We start from the raw sequence: 15,606 nt of genomic DNA on the forward strand, positions 1-15,606 counted from the left end.
ATACAAATACATCTTTGAAATTTGGAGGACACCTAGCAGATTTTGATACATATTCAATGCATTCATTTTGAAAATCTAAATCATTTGCTAATTTTCTTAATTTTGGAGTTCCTGCATAAACGTTTGAGTATTGAAAAATAGGAATAAGACTCACTACTCCATAATAACTGAAAAAACAAAAAAAAAAAAACTTTTTCATATTTAAATTTGTCCATGTACAAAAACCTGTTGAAATTTTTTTTTTTTTTTTTTTTAATTACTGACTCACACTAAATTTTGAACACATGATTTAACCAAATTGTTTTCAACATCAGCTTTGGCAGCAATTTTTGAAATGTGATTAAAACCATCGATAAAAGGAAGAACTTGTTGTGTTGTAAGATCCCATTGTTCTTCGAAAAATTCACCACGATTTTCAACAAATATGGGAACTTGATGATCGTGAACAGGCATAGGATCAGCATTGACTCTGACAACTTTTAAATGAGTTGTTGTGACACCTTCTAAAATTTTAAAGTATTTATCGATGAAATTTTATGAAGAATTCAAAAATTTTTTAAATAATAAAAATATCCAAGAACCTGTTAATGTGCACATTTTTGTTGAATTTAAATCTTCAATAACTTGACTCAACATTTTCGATAATTTTTTTTTTTCATTTTCATCTTCATCTTGAAGTGACAAAAATTTACTTTCTAATTCCATTCCGATTAAATAATCAGATAACTTTTTAAGCAATGGCTCATAATGAACAGTTCTAGCCCATGCATCACAAACAAAACATAAATTAAAATAAAATGCATTTCTAGCATATTTTTTATCATCTATTTTAACAGGTAAGCCTAAAATTTTTTTGTCATGAAGGGTTCTAAAATAAAATAAAAAATAAAATGCATCATTAGTACAATCGCGCTTTAGTGTATTTTTGCTTTTATAAAAATAATTAATATTAACTATTCTCATATGATGTAAAATTATTTCACTCACACTGTAATAGTACTTCTTTGTAATTGAGCTTTTGGTATTATATAAACACTAACAGTGTCAAATGTATCTTTCGATATATAATTTTCAGGCACCTAAATATTTAAATTGAAAAAACTTATGCTAAAAACCATTACTGAATAAAAAAATAATTTTAAATTATATATAAAAAGAAATCTAACCTGACATGTTATTTTCGGGCCTGCAATTGGATGAAATTCGCATAAAAATATACATCGGATTGGCCCTTCTTTTCCACATCCTTCATAATATTGAGAATTATTTTCCATTCGATATCATATGTATAAAACTAACTACCGGTAACTAAACTAATATTTCGTAAATGACCGTGGCAGTAGTGTCAATTAATGTTTATTATTGCCACGGGCATTGTTTCTTGTTATTTTTTTTTCCCGCCATCTTGTTTATTTGTCAAATTTTTATTTTGACAGCATTTATTATTGTTTTGAGTAGTGGTTTTTCTTCTAAAACTATTGAAAATATTCCATTTTGATCTAGAACTTTTTTGACCGCAGCATTTGCCTTTGAAACTAGACGTGGTTTTTTTGAAAAATTTTTTTATTTTCCAATTTAAACACTTTAAATTAAACAATAACATCAAACCAGAAAACATGATTGCTTTTTTAAAAATTAGTGAAAAAAATATATAATATTAAGCACTCAAATGATTAATTTTTGCTGATCACTTGATGATGTATGCACTATACACTTTTTTGTTACGACTTTATATAGATTTTTTTCAAATAATAACTTGTAAGACCAAGTATGAGTTGTTAACACTTAGAAAACTGTGAGAATAATGATTTGAAAAAAATTAAATTCCTTTATATATACACGAAGCTTCAAAAATTTTTTAAAGTCAACCAATTTTTAACAATTGTATCAGTAGATGTAATAATAATATATGTCAAGCATATTTTTTTGTTTTGGAGATAATTCTTCATATCTTAACTTCAATATTGAAAAACTAGTTGAAGGTCAATACCAATAAATTCAAGTCAATTTTTCAGGTGTAGCCTTTTTATTATTTGATATAATTAAACATAAAATTATTATTATTATCACCTGGATAATAAATTTTAACAATATATATAATAAGCAACAATAATAAATTTTTTTTAATACAATACTAGGGATTTAATATTTTAAATACTGACCTATGTTATTTAAGTTGTTGTACTACATTTAAGAATTATATAAAGTATAAAAATAAATATATATAAATATATATATATATATATATATATATATATATATATACATATATACATTATATATAATTATATCTATAAATATAATTACATAAATGCACAAAATTGCAATTTAATAATTAAATAAAGATTAAAGCTAATTTAGTGTTTTTTCCCTTTGATAATTCAAAAACCCAATTTAATATAATCAGGCATGAAAATAAATTTTGCGTGTTTTTCATACTATGTTATTTGCTTATGTAAAAATTTAAAAAAAAAAAAAAAAAAATATAAAGCTTGGCATTATTAGTACTGAAATAAATTAAAAGTAATTTCTATTGTTGATTAATAAATGCTTTTGCAATTTCTTTACTCGCAGAACTGATAGTGTTAGCATTAATTCGAGCTGGCGAACGTCTTGGCGAACGGAACCCAGGCATTGTTTCACTATTGTCTACTCCGCTTAGTAATCGGTCTGTAAGACCTAAAAAAACAAAATTTTGAACCTTTTTCTATTGACAAGTATAAAACACATCGAACACATTTTTATAATAAAATTAAGATTCTAATAAAAATATAAATAAATATAACGATAAATGATTTTGTCAAAAAAAAATATTATGGTTTATTTATTAAAGTACCAAAAAAAAAAAAAAAAAAAAACATGTAAGATAAAAAAGTACTCGAAGAATACTTTTTAACTGACATAAATACAAAATTTTATATAATAAAAATTTGAATAATTCAACAGCAGATTTTGTTTGAAAATGGCTACCGATTGATGGATAATTTTTTTTTTTTTCTTAGCATTCGTAAAATTGCTTACCGGGTTTAAATTTAGCTTCGAATGGTAAACTGATTCCTAAAACGCTACCAGAATCCGCCGTCATGTATATCAAACAATATTTTCCTTCCGTTCTAACCATTCCATCGGGAAATTTGATTTCTTTTCTTCTCATGCTATTTAAATTTAATCCTTCGCTTGCGGTTGTAGACACTGTGTTGACGTAAACGAATGAAACATAGTCATCGAGTGCGCAAAAATTATGCTGAAAACAATTTAAATTTATTAAAAGTTTTACTTTGGCTCCATAATAAACAAATATATAATTGATGATGATGATGGTTGGAACAAAAAATTACTTTATAGACACCGATCCAGTCCCAATCTGAGATTCGTATATCTTCGGCTGTGAAATGAACGATATTTTCTTCGTTTATGTACCAAGTTTTCACCGGATTAAATTCAATTGTACGATCGGAATAATCGCTGAAAACTTTAAAAATAAATTCACCGGCAATAGGTTTATGATCGCTGACTAAGTAATTGGGAAAACTTTTGTAAGATATCATATTCGCGCTTAGAGTAATGTTTTCATAAGCGTTTGCATTTACTTTGTATAAAATTCTGTCGGTCCAAGCAGGTCGTCGTCTGTAAACAACAACAAACAGAACAATAAATAAATAATTACGCAACGAATAATTAAATCCACGGGGAATTCAACTCACTTGGGATCATATTCGCATGTTTTAAATATATATTTATACGTCGGAGGAAAATTAAAAGGTTCTTCTATCAATTCGCTAAATGCTTGACCGTTTCTCCTCACGCTCGTCAATTGATCGACATTTTTTAACCAATCCAATTTTTTCGCTTTGATTTTATCTAATATTTCTTCATGGCTAATTGCTTCGTCTATTCTAAAATTGTGGTCTCCCAACCAGAACACGTAACTGATAAAAATAAAATTAACGTTTTCATCGATCGTTTTACAACAAAATAAACAAATTAATATTTAAATATAAATTATTGTTAGGATTTTACTCGTGAAATAATATCGAAGTCGTTTCTTTTTGACGAACAAAATTCATAGTATTGATTATCTGGTTGTAATCATCTATTCTGGCTTGTAAATTTTGATCGTGTGGTGTCAAATGCGTATTTACGACACATACGGAAACTCCATAAACGTTCATTCTTATGGCAACTCCACCTTTATTGCCCCAAAATCCACCGAGACCCGTTTTTATGTATTGCATTTCTATATCTCTCACGTTAAGTAAATGATTTTTTTTTGAATATATGCTTAAAATTAAACCCTGGAGTCGAACAGTTTTTAATTTTATGTAATTTTTCGATTTCAACTTCATTCTAAAACAAAAAACAAAATACATAATAAATAAAGTAAAGAAACGATGAGGACGGAGCCGTAATTTTTATCCTTTTCTAATTTAAAATTCATTATATTTATAAATAAATCATAATAAATTTAAACTGTCTCAAATCATTAATTATTTAAAAAAAAAAACTACATTAAAAAAAAAATTTTATTATTATTATTATTATTTTTTTTAGAGTCTTGAAGGTCGTTTGTGACGTAGAAAAAAAATTAATAGAAATATTCAAATATTATATTTTACTCCTACACTAAAAACAATTTGTAAATAAAAAAAAATGTTTATGTAAATATTATTTTATTGAAAAGAAAAAAGAGAAGATAAAAAATTTAATGTTTAAATATTTGTGTCCATTAATTGTTCTTATCAATAATTTTTTTTGTAAGAAACTAAAGCTTGTTTTTGAAATCGATTGATTAATGGATGTCATACTATGGTAAACATTTAAAAATACAACTTTTTGGTTGTTACTCATCAAGTATTTATAAAAAATCTTTTTATTATGTATTTATGGCTTTAAATTTACTAAAAAATAAAATTTAAAACTAATACTTTTATTGTAAATCGAATAAGTATTAGTAAAAGAGTAATCGATAAGAAAAAACAAGTTACTTGCTTAAATGCAATTGTCCATGGATCATCTAACAAGGCATCGAGTACTATATTGTATAATTGGGCTTTGACTTCTTGAAGACCTACAATATAAAAATCTGGAAGGTTTTCTTCTGATTTTTCAAAACCCAAAAGTTCTTCGAGATTTTCTTCTGGTGGTTTACAGGCAACATTGTACGACACAATGTAAATTCTATCAAAAATAAAAATACATGTGTATAAGCGATAAATCTTATTTTTTTACATTTATTTAATAACATATTTCATTCCCTTGCATCACAAAAGCATAAATGAGCTTTAATAAATTTTATTATTTTAAAATAAATGATTTCTACTCAATTAAGTTTTATGATAATGTAAATGAATAAAGTTATTTGGGGAAAAAAATAATCTATCGACATTTTGAAATACTATATATAATTAATACAGATATATAGAAATAATATTTCATTAAATAGGAATATCGAAAAACAAAAAAAAATTAAAAGAGTATCATTATTCTAAAATAATGAATAAAAATGTAATAAGTAAATTTTATTTATATAAATAGTATTCACAATGATATTTATTTTTTTTATTAAAATTCAAAATATTAATCCAATGTTGCAAAAAATAATAAGTAAAACATAATCTCCATGACACATTTGGCTTTATAATTTAGGTCATAAATAGCTTGAGGTAAGCTAACTTTTAATTCCTCTGATAAAGAACAATGGGGAGTTAATTAGATAAAACCAATATTATCAGATAACCAAAGTAGAATAAAAAAAATTTAATTTTCAAAAAAATTAATGATTACCTTAATGAATCCATGAATTGAAATAAACTTTGTTAAGAGTTTTTTAGTTAAGTAAAAATTGTGACATAATACTGCGAAAATTTATTTTTTTTTTTTTTAATATGTAATTTAATATAACTATCGACTTTCTGATTATGTAAAATGTCTGATTTTAAAAAAAAATTAAACGAAATAAATTGGAACGATTAATAATAAACATTAATTGGTACGTGTAAAAATAATATTATAATATTTCGTAGCGCGAAAAACAGATTTTAATAGAAAACCAACCATGACCTTCATAACTCACTAAACCATTCTATCTAAATACCAGTTTAACGTTTTGTTTTCAAACATGATACTCCATCTTAAATTATTTAATGACGTCATGACGAGTTGACGTTGCCTTGACGACGAGTAAACAATTTTGAATTTCGAATAGCGTTTTAAAAATGTCGGTAACAAGTAAGACTGGTCTGTTGCCAAGTTCAAAAAAAGTTTCTCAGGTTTTGAATTAATAAAATTGAATTGTTATTAAAATGTAGTTTTACTGTTTGGTAAATAATTAATATTAATTATTATTATATTTGTTTTCGTAGAAACATTACTGTGTAAGAAAAAAAACATTCGAACTGCCTCTGCTTGCCGTACCTGTTTCATTTGCTCTCAGGCCATTTGCTGGAATATATAATCCTTTTCCATACGGTTGCTCTATTTTATGTAATCATCCAACAGATTTCGAAGCCAAAGCCATTGTTCAAAAAGCTAAAGATGCATGGGTTTGTTAAATTTTTACTGTAAGAAAATTTAAAAAAAAAAAAATTCCCAAAAGATTAACGACTATTCGTATATCGCAGGCAACAGAAGGAAAATCGTTGATAGATTTAGAAGAAAAAGATGCATTGAAATCACAAAGAAAAGAATTAATTTCATCGGAATTTAGTAAAAGCATTTACGATGAAAATGTTTTAAAAGATTCTTCGTACAATTTCGAAGAAACAAATGAAAAATGTTTAACTTCAACACCAAACAATAAAATTTCACCGGTGAGTCTACAATTCAATGGCTGCTGTAACATAACAACAATTTTTTATTTTGTATCTTTAAACTATTTTATGTGTAGAACGTTAAAAATCGACGATGTCTTACACCAGATCCGACATCTTTCATTCCAACAAAAGAAAAAACACTTTTGGTGTTGGATCTTAGACGAAGTCATAGTCAGGATACGGTTCATTTGCAAAGAGATTTAAGTTTTGATAATAATAATGATACGGGTAACATACCGGATGAAAATATTTCCAGGTATTTATTTATAGAATTTCACGTTTACTCAATAAAATTTTATTTAAAGTACAAATCTTATTTATTTCATACTTTAGACCAGGTACACCCTCGAGCCAAAGTCCCGTACAAACAAAGAAGAAAAAAACGCCAAGAAAAAAATCGATTGTTTCCTCCACGACAGCTTCCAGTTTAAAAACTCAAAATTCGAAAGGTTCCGATTCGAAGGTAATCATTCACCACGAATTTTAAAAAAATCCTACATTTTAAATGAATCACGTGATTTTTTTTTGTTTTTGCAAGGTTCAAGATTCCGTAACTAGTTCAAGTCCCACTCGAAGCGTTTTAATAACAGAAAAGGAAAAAAAACTAAGCAAAACTCATAATAAAAGTACGGATAGCACATCGAGCGATGATGTGATAGTTAAAAGAAGAGGTAAAAAAAGAAAAGGAAAAAAAACATTGAAAGAAAGAGGAAAAGAAGGTGAAAAAGAATTCAAAGGAATACCAGATCCAAACGAAACTCAAGTATCGGCAATAGGTAGCGATTCGATGAATAGCAGTTCGAGACATTCATTTTCGGGAGATGAAAAAACATCTGAAAATATCGTGGAAGAAATAATACCAACGATAGTAAAAGAAGATGTTGAAATAGATGAAAATAAAAAATCATTTTTATCAAAAGATATTTTAAAACAACTTCAAAGACAGTTAGATCAAGAAGTTGTCGATTCCGAACTTAATTTTAACGTAAGATCAAATTATGTAACATAACCTTATTGTCATAAACATTAATAAAAAATTTTAACCAAAAGAAAGAAAGAAAAGGTATTGTTTTAAACTTTGACCTTGTTTTAAAAAATTAAAACTCTTACTGGTTAAAATTCAGTATCATATTCGAGGTTTTTTTACTGTTGAAAAACGACAACAAAAACATTTGAGAAAAATTATTTGTATATATTTTCAGAGAAGAAAAGCTTTGGAAGAAGCTTTACATCACAAATCAAAGGTAAAATATAATCAACAGGGAGAAGAAATAAAACAACTCAAAAAAGATTTTCATTTATCTATAAAAAATTCGGAAAATTGGTTATCCATTCCAAGAGTTTTCACAAGACGTTGTGCCAGATTTGAATTGCCAATGGATAGTAGATTATTAAATGGTAAACTGTCCTTCGACATCGACAAAGAGACAAAATAATAATACCTTTTCTCATAATAAAAGTTTTAAATGTTAATTTACACCCATTTTAGACATGACACCTTTGAATTATTTACAAAATTATTCGTTTCCATCTCAATCGAGACTTTTACTTTATAATCACGTATTTAATTTATGTAAAGAAACAACAGAAGACGAACAAGAAGAAGATAATGAAAGAATATTATTAGGAAAGGTAAATTTAACTCGTTCATTTACTTATGTGAATATGTACATAATTAATTTTATTATATTTTTTTTTTTTTTTCAAATAAATAGAACGTTATACAAGGTTTGGAAAAAATTATGGGTAGGAGTATGACGAATGAAATAATAGAAAATTTTCAAAATTTAATCGGTTGGAAAAACGATGAAAAATTAAATTTTCGAACTTTTACCGGTATTTGTGCCATTTGCGAAAGGATTTTAGGACCGAAATATTTTAAAAATATGCCAAATCAATCGAAAGATCCGAGATATGAAATCGAAAGAGCCGATTTTGAAACTCTAGAATATAAATTAAAACGATTGAAATTGGATAAAAGATTAGAAAATATATTAAAATCACTAAGAGATTTGTAATTTCTTTTATATATTATTATTATTTTTTTATTACTAATAAATATAGTATTGTATATTTTAATTAAATAATAATAATAATAATTGTATCGGATGTGATTAACTGTGAGAAATAATTTTTTTTCTTTTTTTTCCCCCCATTAACAAATTCAAAAAAAAAAAAAAAAAAAACAAAAGGAAAAAGAAAACCACAAAACCAACGACAGGAATTTTTTTGATATTTAAAAAAAAAAATTAACAAATCTTTCACGTTCGTTCTCACGATGATAATAATAATAATAATAATAAATATTCAAACGATCAAAAACTTTCCTCCCCTTCCTTCTTCCTCCTTTTCCTCCTCCTTATTTTATTTTTTTCCAATTTAAAACGTTTCAAATAATACCAAAAAGACTCATTTATTTACTTATTATTATTTTTTTTTTTTTTCATTTATTTATTTATTTATACAATGAATGAATTTTTAAATATATATATATATATATAATAATAAATGTAAATTTTCTATAAGTAATTATTATTATTATTATTATTATGTGTATACAGATCTATTAAAAATTAAATATAAATAATATAAAAGTCAATTCTAATTTATTTATTTATTATTATTATTATTATTTATAATTACTTATATTCTAATTAGTAGTAGTAGTAGTAGTAGTAGTTACCCACCATTTTCAATATAAAGCAAATATATAAATAACATTCTTCTTACATTTATATAAAACATTTAAACGATACATTCTCACACGTAAACAATTATAATATTTTATATATATAAATTTTGTTTGTTTGGGTTTGTTGTTGTTGTTTTCTTTAAAAAAAATTTTGCGTGACGATTGACGATAATGATAATAATAATAAAAAAAAAAAATTAACTTATTGCTTTTCAACGGTTTTCCTTTTAATTTAATTATTTCAATGATGATTCATTTTAATATATATATATATATATATTATAATATATTTTAATATAACGTGTAAATTATTAATATTATTATTTTTAAAAAAAATTTTAATAAATTTAAATAAATAATAAATAGTTATAATAATAATAATAATAAATACATGTTTTGTAATTTACTTTTTTTTTTTAATTGGAAATTTACTATACAATTTTTTTTTTATTAATTAAAAAAAAAACGAAAATTTTATTTTTATTCGGATATAATTATTATTATTATTTTCATACATTTAATTCATTCATTTCACGCATTCGGTTCATTTATTATTATTATTATTATTTTGTAATAAATACCTAATAATTACCGTAATTGATTTACTTTTTTTTCGAACACTCTTTCACACACACACACACACACTCTCTTTCTTTCTCTCTTTCTCACACGCACGCACGCAATCAATCATTTTATTTACCTTATAAGCATACATTATTATTATTATTATTATTATTATTATTATTATTATTACTATTATTATTATTAACATATAAAATTGTTACATTAATACTAATTTACAAATACATTAGTATATATATATATATATATATATATATATATATATATATCGGCCACTGATTTTATTATTATTATTTTTTTTTTGTTTTGTTTTTTTTTTTTAATTAAACGCCCACATTCGCGCTTCATAAACCGCTTCGAAAGTAATAATAATAATAATAATAATAATAAATAAACCCAAAATTAACAGAACAAAAAAAAGAAAAAAAAATTTTTTTTTGTTGTTCTATCCCACCAAACCGTTCTGATTGAAAATTCTTCAGAATGGAAAAAAAAATAATAATAATGATAATGTTATAGCTAAGGCCACGCTAGGCGAGGGGTGGAGTGGGAGGGGTGGGGTGTGGGGGGATTCCGTATACCGTAATCATTACCGTAATTAAATTTTTTAAATTATTTATATATGACTATTGTTGGAAATTTTTCGTAAAATAAGCTTATTTGAAAATTCATTCACGTCACAAAATGCCGACTGGTTTTAAACATATCATTTATTATTATTATCATCACTATTATTATTATTATTATTACCCAGTAATTTTTTTTTAAATATCAGGAATATAATTCGTAATTAAAAACTAAAAAAAAAAAAAAAAAAAAAATAAAGAAAAATCTTATTTTTACATAATAAAGGCAAGAGATGCGTAAAATAAAGCTAATACATTAACCCAATTAATATGTATAATTAATTAATTAATAAATAAATAATGATAATAACGATAATAATAATAGTAATACTGAAATGTTATTATTTTACAAAATAATAAAATACATACATACATAGATACATACATCAGAACGGATTAGTGTAAAGAATTTGAAAATTTTTATCAACGCGTTAAAAAATTATTCCACCGGAATAATAAAACTCGAACAAAAAACTTTCCTCGTTCCTACACCCACCCCCTACCCCTCCCCCTCCATCAACCCCTACATATACATATTTTTTGTTTTTCCTCATAATGGTCAAAAAAGGGATTTCCGGATTGAATAAAAACCAATTTCCTTTTGAAAGAAAGAGTAAAAAAATTATAAATACGCCCCTTTCTCCACCTTAAATTCCCTTTCGACCGAGGGGATAGAAAAGGGGGTGTGTTTGGGTGTATGCGCATTTTTCTTTCGAAAAATTTAAAATTAATTAACGAGAAAAAAATTAATAATAATAATAATAATAAAAAAAAAAAAACAAACGAGCGGTTTTCGCAATAGAAAAAAAAAAATCTCATTAGTTTACGGGCGATTGCACGACGCAATTGGTCGGAAACTAAATTTTTTTTTTTCTGTTTTTTTTCTTTTTATTATAATAAACAATTACAAATATAAATATATGTATTTATATATATATATATATATATATATATATATATATATATATGCACTCGTACATGCACGCGCATACCTGAGTTTATGCGTCATATGTATATATACATATACATATATATATAACATATACAACCAATGTGATTGTCTGAGAAAATTTTCACACATTCCCCCCCCCCCTTCCCCCTGATTAAACAAATTACAATGCATCGTTTATACAAATCGTTTGACTAGGACATATTATTATTATTATTGCAAAAAATAATTAAAAAAAAAAAAAAAACCAGCAGAAGAATTTTACGGCTAACAAAAGATATATTTTTTTTTTTTTTTTACAATCAAGCGAACCGATTTTTCCTTTGGCAAACAGACATTAACAAACAAGCGCGCCTTTTTTTTTTTTTTATTTAAAAAAATTCAAAATGGAGTCTTCCATTAATCTTACAAGTACGTACGTGTATATATATATATATAATATATTTAAAATTCCGGTTCACTTGTAATCATAGAGAGAGTTTAAAAAAAAAAAAACATTCAACCTACAATCGATTACAAATATAACGAATATAATATAAATCATTTTTTTTTTTTTTTTTTTTATAAACTAACTTGCTAACAATATAGCTACCTTAATACGCCGATTAACAATTTCGACAGAATAACTTTAATTAAAACAAATTTTTTCCCCCTTTTATTGATATGATAAACCCCCCCCAAAAAAAAAAAAAAAAAAAAATTTCAAATCGGCCGCCCATTTTTGGAAATTCCAACACTACCACTACCACTACCATTACGGCCACGACCACGGTTTTGACCGGTAAAAAAAAATTTTTTTTTTGAAAAACATAACGGTTATTCTGTTTCATTGCCATCAGTACAAACAAACAACAATCTATTAAATTCAATCGTACGCAATCACACATAAAAACAAATACCGACATATTTATTATTATTATTAATATTATAAATATATTATTGTTATTTTGGTTGTTATTATACATTTAAAAATTCACCTGGTCCGTCCTAAATAATAATAATAATAATAATACTGGATTCCGTTTAAGAGAGGGAGGGAGGGAGAGTGGGCAGATACATAAATCGGACAACCTATTTTTTTTTATGAAAGTGACGTCATCATTTCGTAATAAACTTTTACTTATTTACTTACCTAAACGAAAATGATTTAATTAAAAGAGACTAGTTAAGTAAAGCTTTCGATTTTCCTTTTCTTTTCTTTTCTTTTTTCTTTTAATTTTTTTTTTACTTTCTTTATTAATTTCCATTTGTGTTCCTGGTGCCCGTTGATATCATCGTCATGTTTTTATTGTTTCCTTGTTTTTCATCGGTTCCATATATTTTACCAGCCTTTTTTGCCATGCTTCCTAATAGTTCTAGAGAACGTTTATGAGCCGATCTTAACGATAAAGCCCATTCTTTGAGACCGATTTCGTCCTTGTGAGAGAAAGAGAGAAAAAAAAAAACGTTTATTAATCCAAAAATTTTCTTTTTTAAAAACCGCTTTTCCGTCCTGACAACATCACATGATGGAGAGAAAAAAAAAAAAAAAAGGGTAATTTATAGAAAAATATTTGTGGGAAACCCTTTCTTTGAAATCTTTTGATCTTTGACATGCGTAACTAATTTTCATCTGTCGTAAAGTTTTTTTTTTTTTTTCTTTTTAACCCTTGGCGATTTTAATTCATTTAATATAACGAACGGATGTTTTAAAAACGAAAGTAACGCGCGGACGACGACGGACAACGGAAATGAAATGATCGTGAAATGTAGGAGGAGAAAAAAAAAAAAAAAAAAAACAATTTTTTGTTTGTTGCCCCCCCCCCCCCACTCACCGGATTCGTTAAAACGACTTTTCCTATTTTCGTTCTTACGACGATGCATTGCTCACTTTTCACTTGAACCATATCCGGGCTAACATCTTCGATTTGATCCATGAATATGAGTTCGGGTTTTGTGTTACCCGATTCCGGATGAAGCTCTAATCTGTTGGGGTACAATTTTGCATATCGTGTTTGCCAAGCGGATGCAAAAGGACCTCCTAATTTTTTTATATATCCGTGAAGAATGCAATCCGATTCTGTTATACCAACAACAATTAATTAATGTTTCATGACTTGAATGACAAAAAAAAATTTTTTAAAAATTTTAAAAACCTTTTTCATCCGCGTCAAATTTGAGCTTTTGTTTTGCTTTTTTCTTTTGCTCGGCTTTATCTGCTTCCTGATTAATCGTTTCAAAAACAGTCTCGGCAACTTCTCCCTGCCACCTCTCCGATATAACCAATGGAAAATTTTTATACAAATCTTGATCGGCTTCGGTTAACTATTCGAAAAAAAAATATATATTAATATATATATACACACATTGAATGATTAATTATTGAGTCAAATTTTCAAAAACCGCCATTTTATTATTAAATTATATACCTTGATCCCTTTTGTATCCTCTTCGTCGAACGAACCGATATCAAAAGCATCTGCCGCATTAACTTCTCCTCTTGGTGGTATCAAAGGAGGAGTATATTTTTGTAAATAAACTTGCTGCCAATCGATACCGTTAAAAAATGAATGCTCTTTAACTTCGTCAGCTCTGAAATTATTATTATTATTAATAATAATAATATTTAAAATAATAAAAAAAAATCGCTAATTACAATAACCAATCGACAACAAATTTTAATAAATAAATAATTTTTTTTTTTAAAACGAGAAAAAGGATAATCGTATAATTAATGAAGGTTATTTTTAAAGGTGATGAGAACTTTTTTTTTTTTAATTAATCGATTATAAAAAAAAAAAAAAAAAAAACTGAATGAAATCATTGATTGATTGATTGATTGGTAATCTAAAAAAAATTACTTACCCGTTTCCTTTACATCCCAGTCTTTTATCAACATCTCTTTGAAGTAAACCTTCTAGCAAACTTCTAAGATCCCTAGAAAACGATTCTGGAAGTTCGACGTTCATCGTCAGAGTCATTCTATCAATTTCGTGTTTGTCTTTCGTTTTATGTTGTCTAAAAGGACTGTGACCTTTAAGTAATTTATAAAGCATGCAACCGAAGGAAAACCAATCGGCTGATGAATCGTATGCAGTTCCTTTCGATAGAACTTCAGGCGCCATGTATCCATGAGTTCCGCTGAATTTAAAATGAAAAATTAATTTTTTTTTATCAAATCGAACGAATGTAATTTTCAAAGAAACATGGTGACATTATTGTCACGCACACGCACACGCATCCCCCGAATATACTCACACGCTCGCATGAGGTTTCTTTTTGGAAAAATCACAGGCTAAACCGAGGTCTGAAATCCGAACGTGTCCATGTTCGTCTAATAATATATTCGCTGGTTTTAAATCTCTATATACTATATACCTTCGATGCATGTGTTCCAAACCTGAAAAAAATGTTTAACGTTTTCGATTTAAAAAAAAAGGCAATCATCATAATATTCCTGATTTGTGTTTGTATTTTTTTTTTTTTTTTACGGAACCTAAAATGACTTCGGCGGCGTAAAATTTCATTTCCGGCTCGTTAAAAACTCCGTGTTGCGACAAATGATAATGAAGATCTCCGCCATTCATGAGATCTAATATGAAAAACAATTTGTCAGGCGTGTGGAAGGCGTAGGTCATGCAAACAATAAAAGGACAATCGATGCCCGTGCTCACGAGGGACAACATGATACGTTCGTTTAATGCTAAAGTTTCTCCCTGTAAATAAAATAACGAAAAAATTTATAAAAAAAAATACAATAGAAAATAAAAAGGTAAAATTTTTTTTTTTGTTGAAGATTTAAAGGCAGTTATAGGCGCGTTCATCTTTTTTTTTTCTCCTTTTTTTTTTTTTTGCGTTTTTTACATTTTTATTTAAATCCATTTTACGGAGAGAGAGATAGATAAAGAGTGAGTGAGAGAGAGAGAGAGAAGGTGGAGGTGGAGGTGGAGAGGGGGAGGGAAAAAA

At 26.4% G+C, this 15,606-nt stretch overlaps 4 protein-coding genes across 4 annotated transcripts in view; 1 reads left to right on the forward strand and 3 right to left on the reverse strand.

Annotated features, from left to right (window-relative positions):
* The window catches only part of Phum_PHUM014780 (Tumor suppressor candidate, putative), a gene marked incomplete at both ends in the record, with an annotated part of 2,004 nt that extends 730 nt beyond the window's left edge, over nt 1-1,274 (reverse strand). The window contains 5 exons of the mRNA XM_002422753.1: nt 31-167; nt 269-503; nt 582-842; nt 1,001-1,079; nt 1,167-1,274. Coding sequence (XP_002422798.1) covers nt 31-167; nt 269-503; nt 582-842; nt 1,001-1,079; nt 1,167-1,274 — 820 coding nt within the window. The remainder of the gene's footprint in view (nt 1-30; nt 168-268; nt 504-581; nt 843-1,000; nt 1,080-1,166) is intronic.
* Nucleotides 1,275-2,998: 1,724 nt separating this feature from the next.
* Nucleotides 2,999-5,798, reverse strand: Phum_PHUM014890 (Skeletal muscle and kidney-enriched inositol phosphatase, putative; the record flags this gene model as incomplete). Its single annotated transcript, XM_002422754.1, has 6 exons — nt 2,999-3,244; nt 3,339-3,627; nt 3,705-3,929; nt 4,021-4,340; nt 4,986-5,178; nt 5,785-5,798. 6 exons carry the CDS (start codon nt 5,796-5,798, stop codon nt 2,999-3,001), a joined length of 1,287 nt encoding a protein of 428 aa, XP_002422799.1.
* Nucleotides 5,799-6,215: 417 nt separating this feature from the next.
* On the forward strand, nt 6,216-8,830 carry Phum_PHUM014900 (uncharacterized protein; the record flags this gene model as incomplete). Its single annotated transcript, XM_002422755.1, has 9 exons — nt 6,216-6,269; nt 6,363-6,542; nt 6,621-6,809; nt 6,887-7,068; nt 7,146-7,275; nt 7,351-7,797; nt 8,015-8,210; nt 8,302-8,457; nt 8,541-8,830. The coding sequence occupies 9 exons, from the start codon at nt 6,216-6,218 to the stop codon at nt 8,828-8,830; spliced, it is 1,824 nt and encodes a 607-aa protein (XP_002422800.1).
* A 4,067-nt stretch (nt 8,831-12,897) lies between these two features.
* The window catches only part of Phum_PHUM014910 (cAMP-dependent protein kinase catalytic subunit, putative), a gene marked incomplete at both ends in the record, with an annotated part of 33,940 nt that continues 31,231 nt past the window's right edge, over nt 12,898-15,606 (reverse strand). The window contains 7 exons of the mRNA XM_002422756.1: nt 12,898-13,077; nt 13,476-13,720; nt 13,797-13,965; nt 14,070-14,232; nt 14,506-14,781; nt 14,899-15,040; nt 15,137-15,356. Of these exons, the coding sequence (XP_002422801.1) occupies nt 12,898-13,077; nt 13,476-13,720; nt 13,797-13,965; nt 14,070-14,232; nt 14,506-14,781; nt 14,899-15,040; nt 15,137-15,356 (1,395 nt within the window). The remainder of the gene's footprint in view (nt 13,078-13,475; nt 13,721-13,796; nt 13,966-14,069; nt 14,233-14,505; nt 14,782-14,898; nt 15,041-15,136; nt 15,357-15,606) is intronic.

This window comes from Pediculus humanus, genomic scaffold, assembly GCF_000006295.1.
Source record: "Pediculus humanus corporis 1103172107371 genomic scaffold, whole genome shotgun sequence".
Taxonomy (NCBI): Eukaryota; Metazoa; Arthropoda; class Insecta; order Psocodea; family Pediculidae; genus Pediculus; species Pediculus humanus.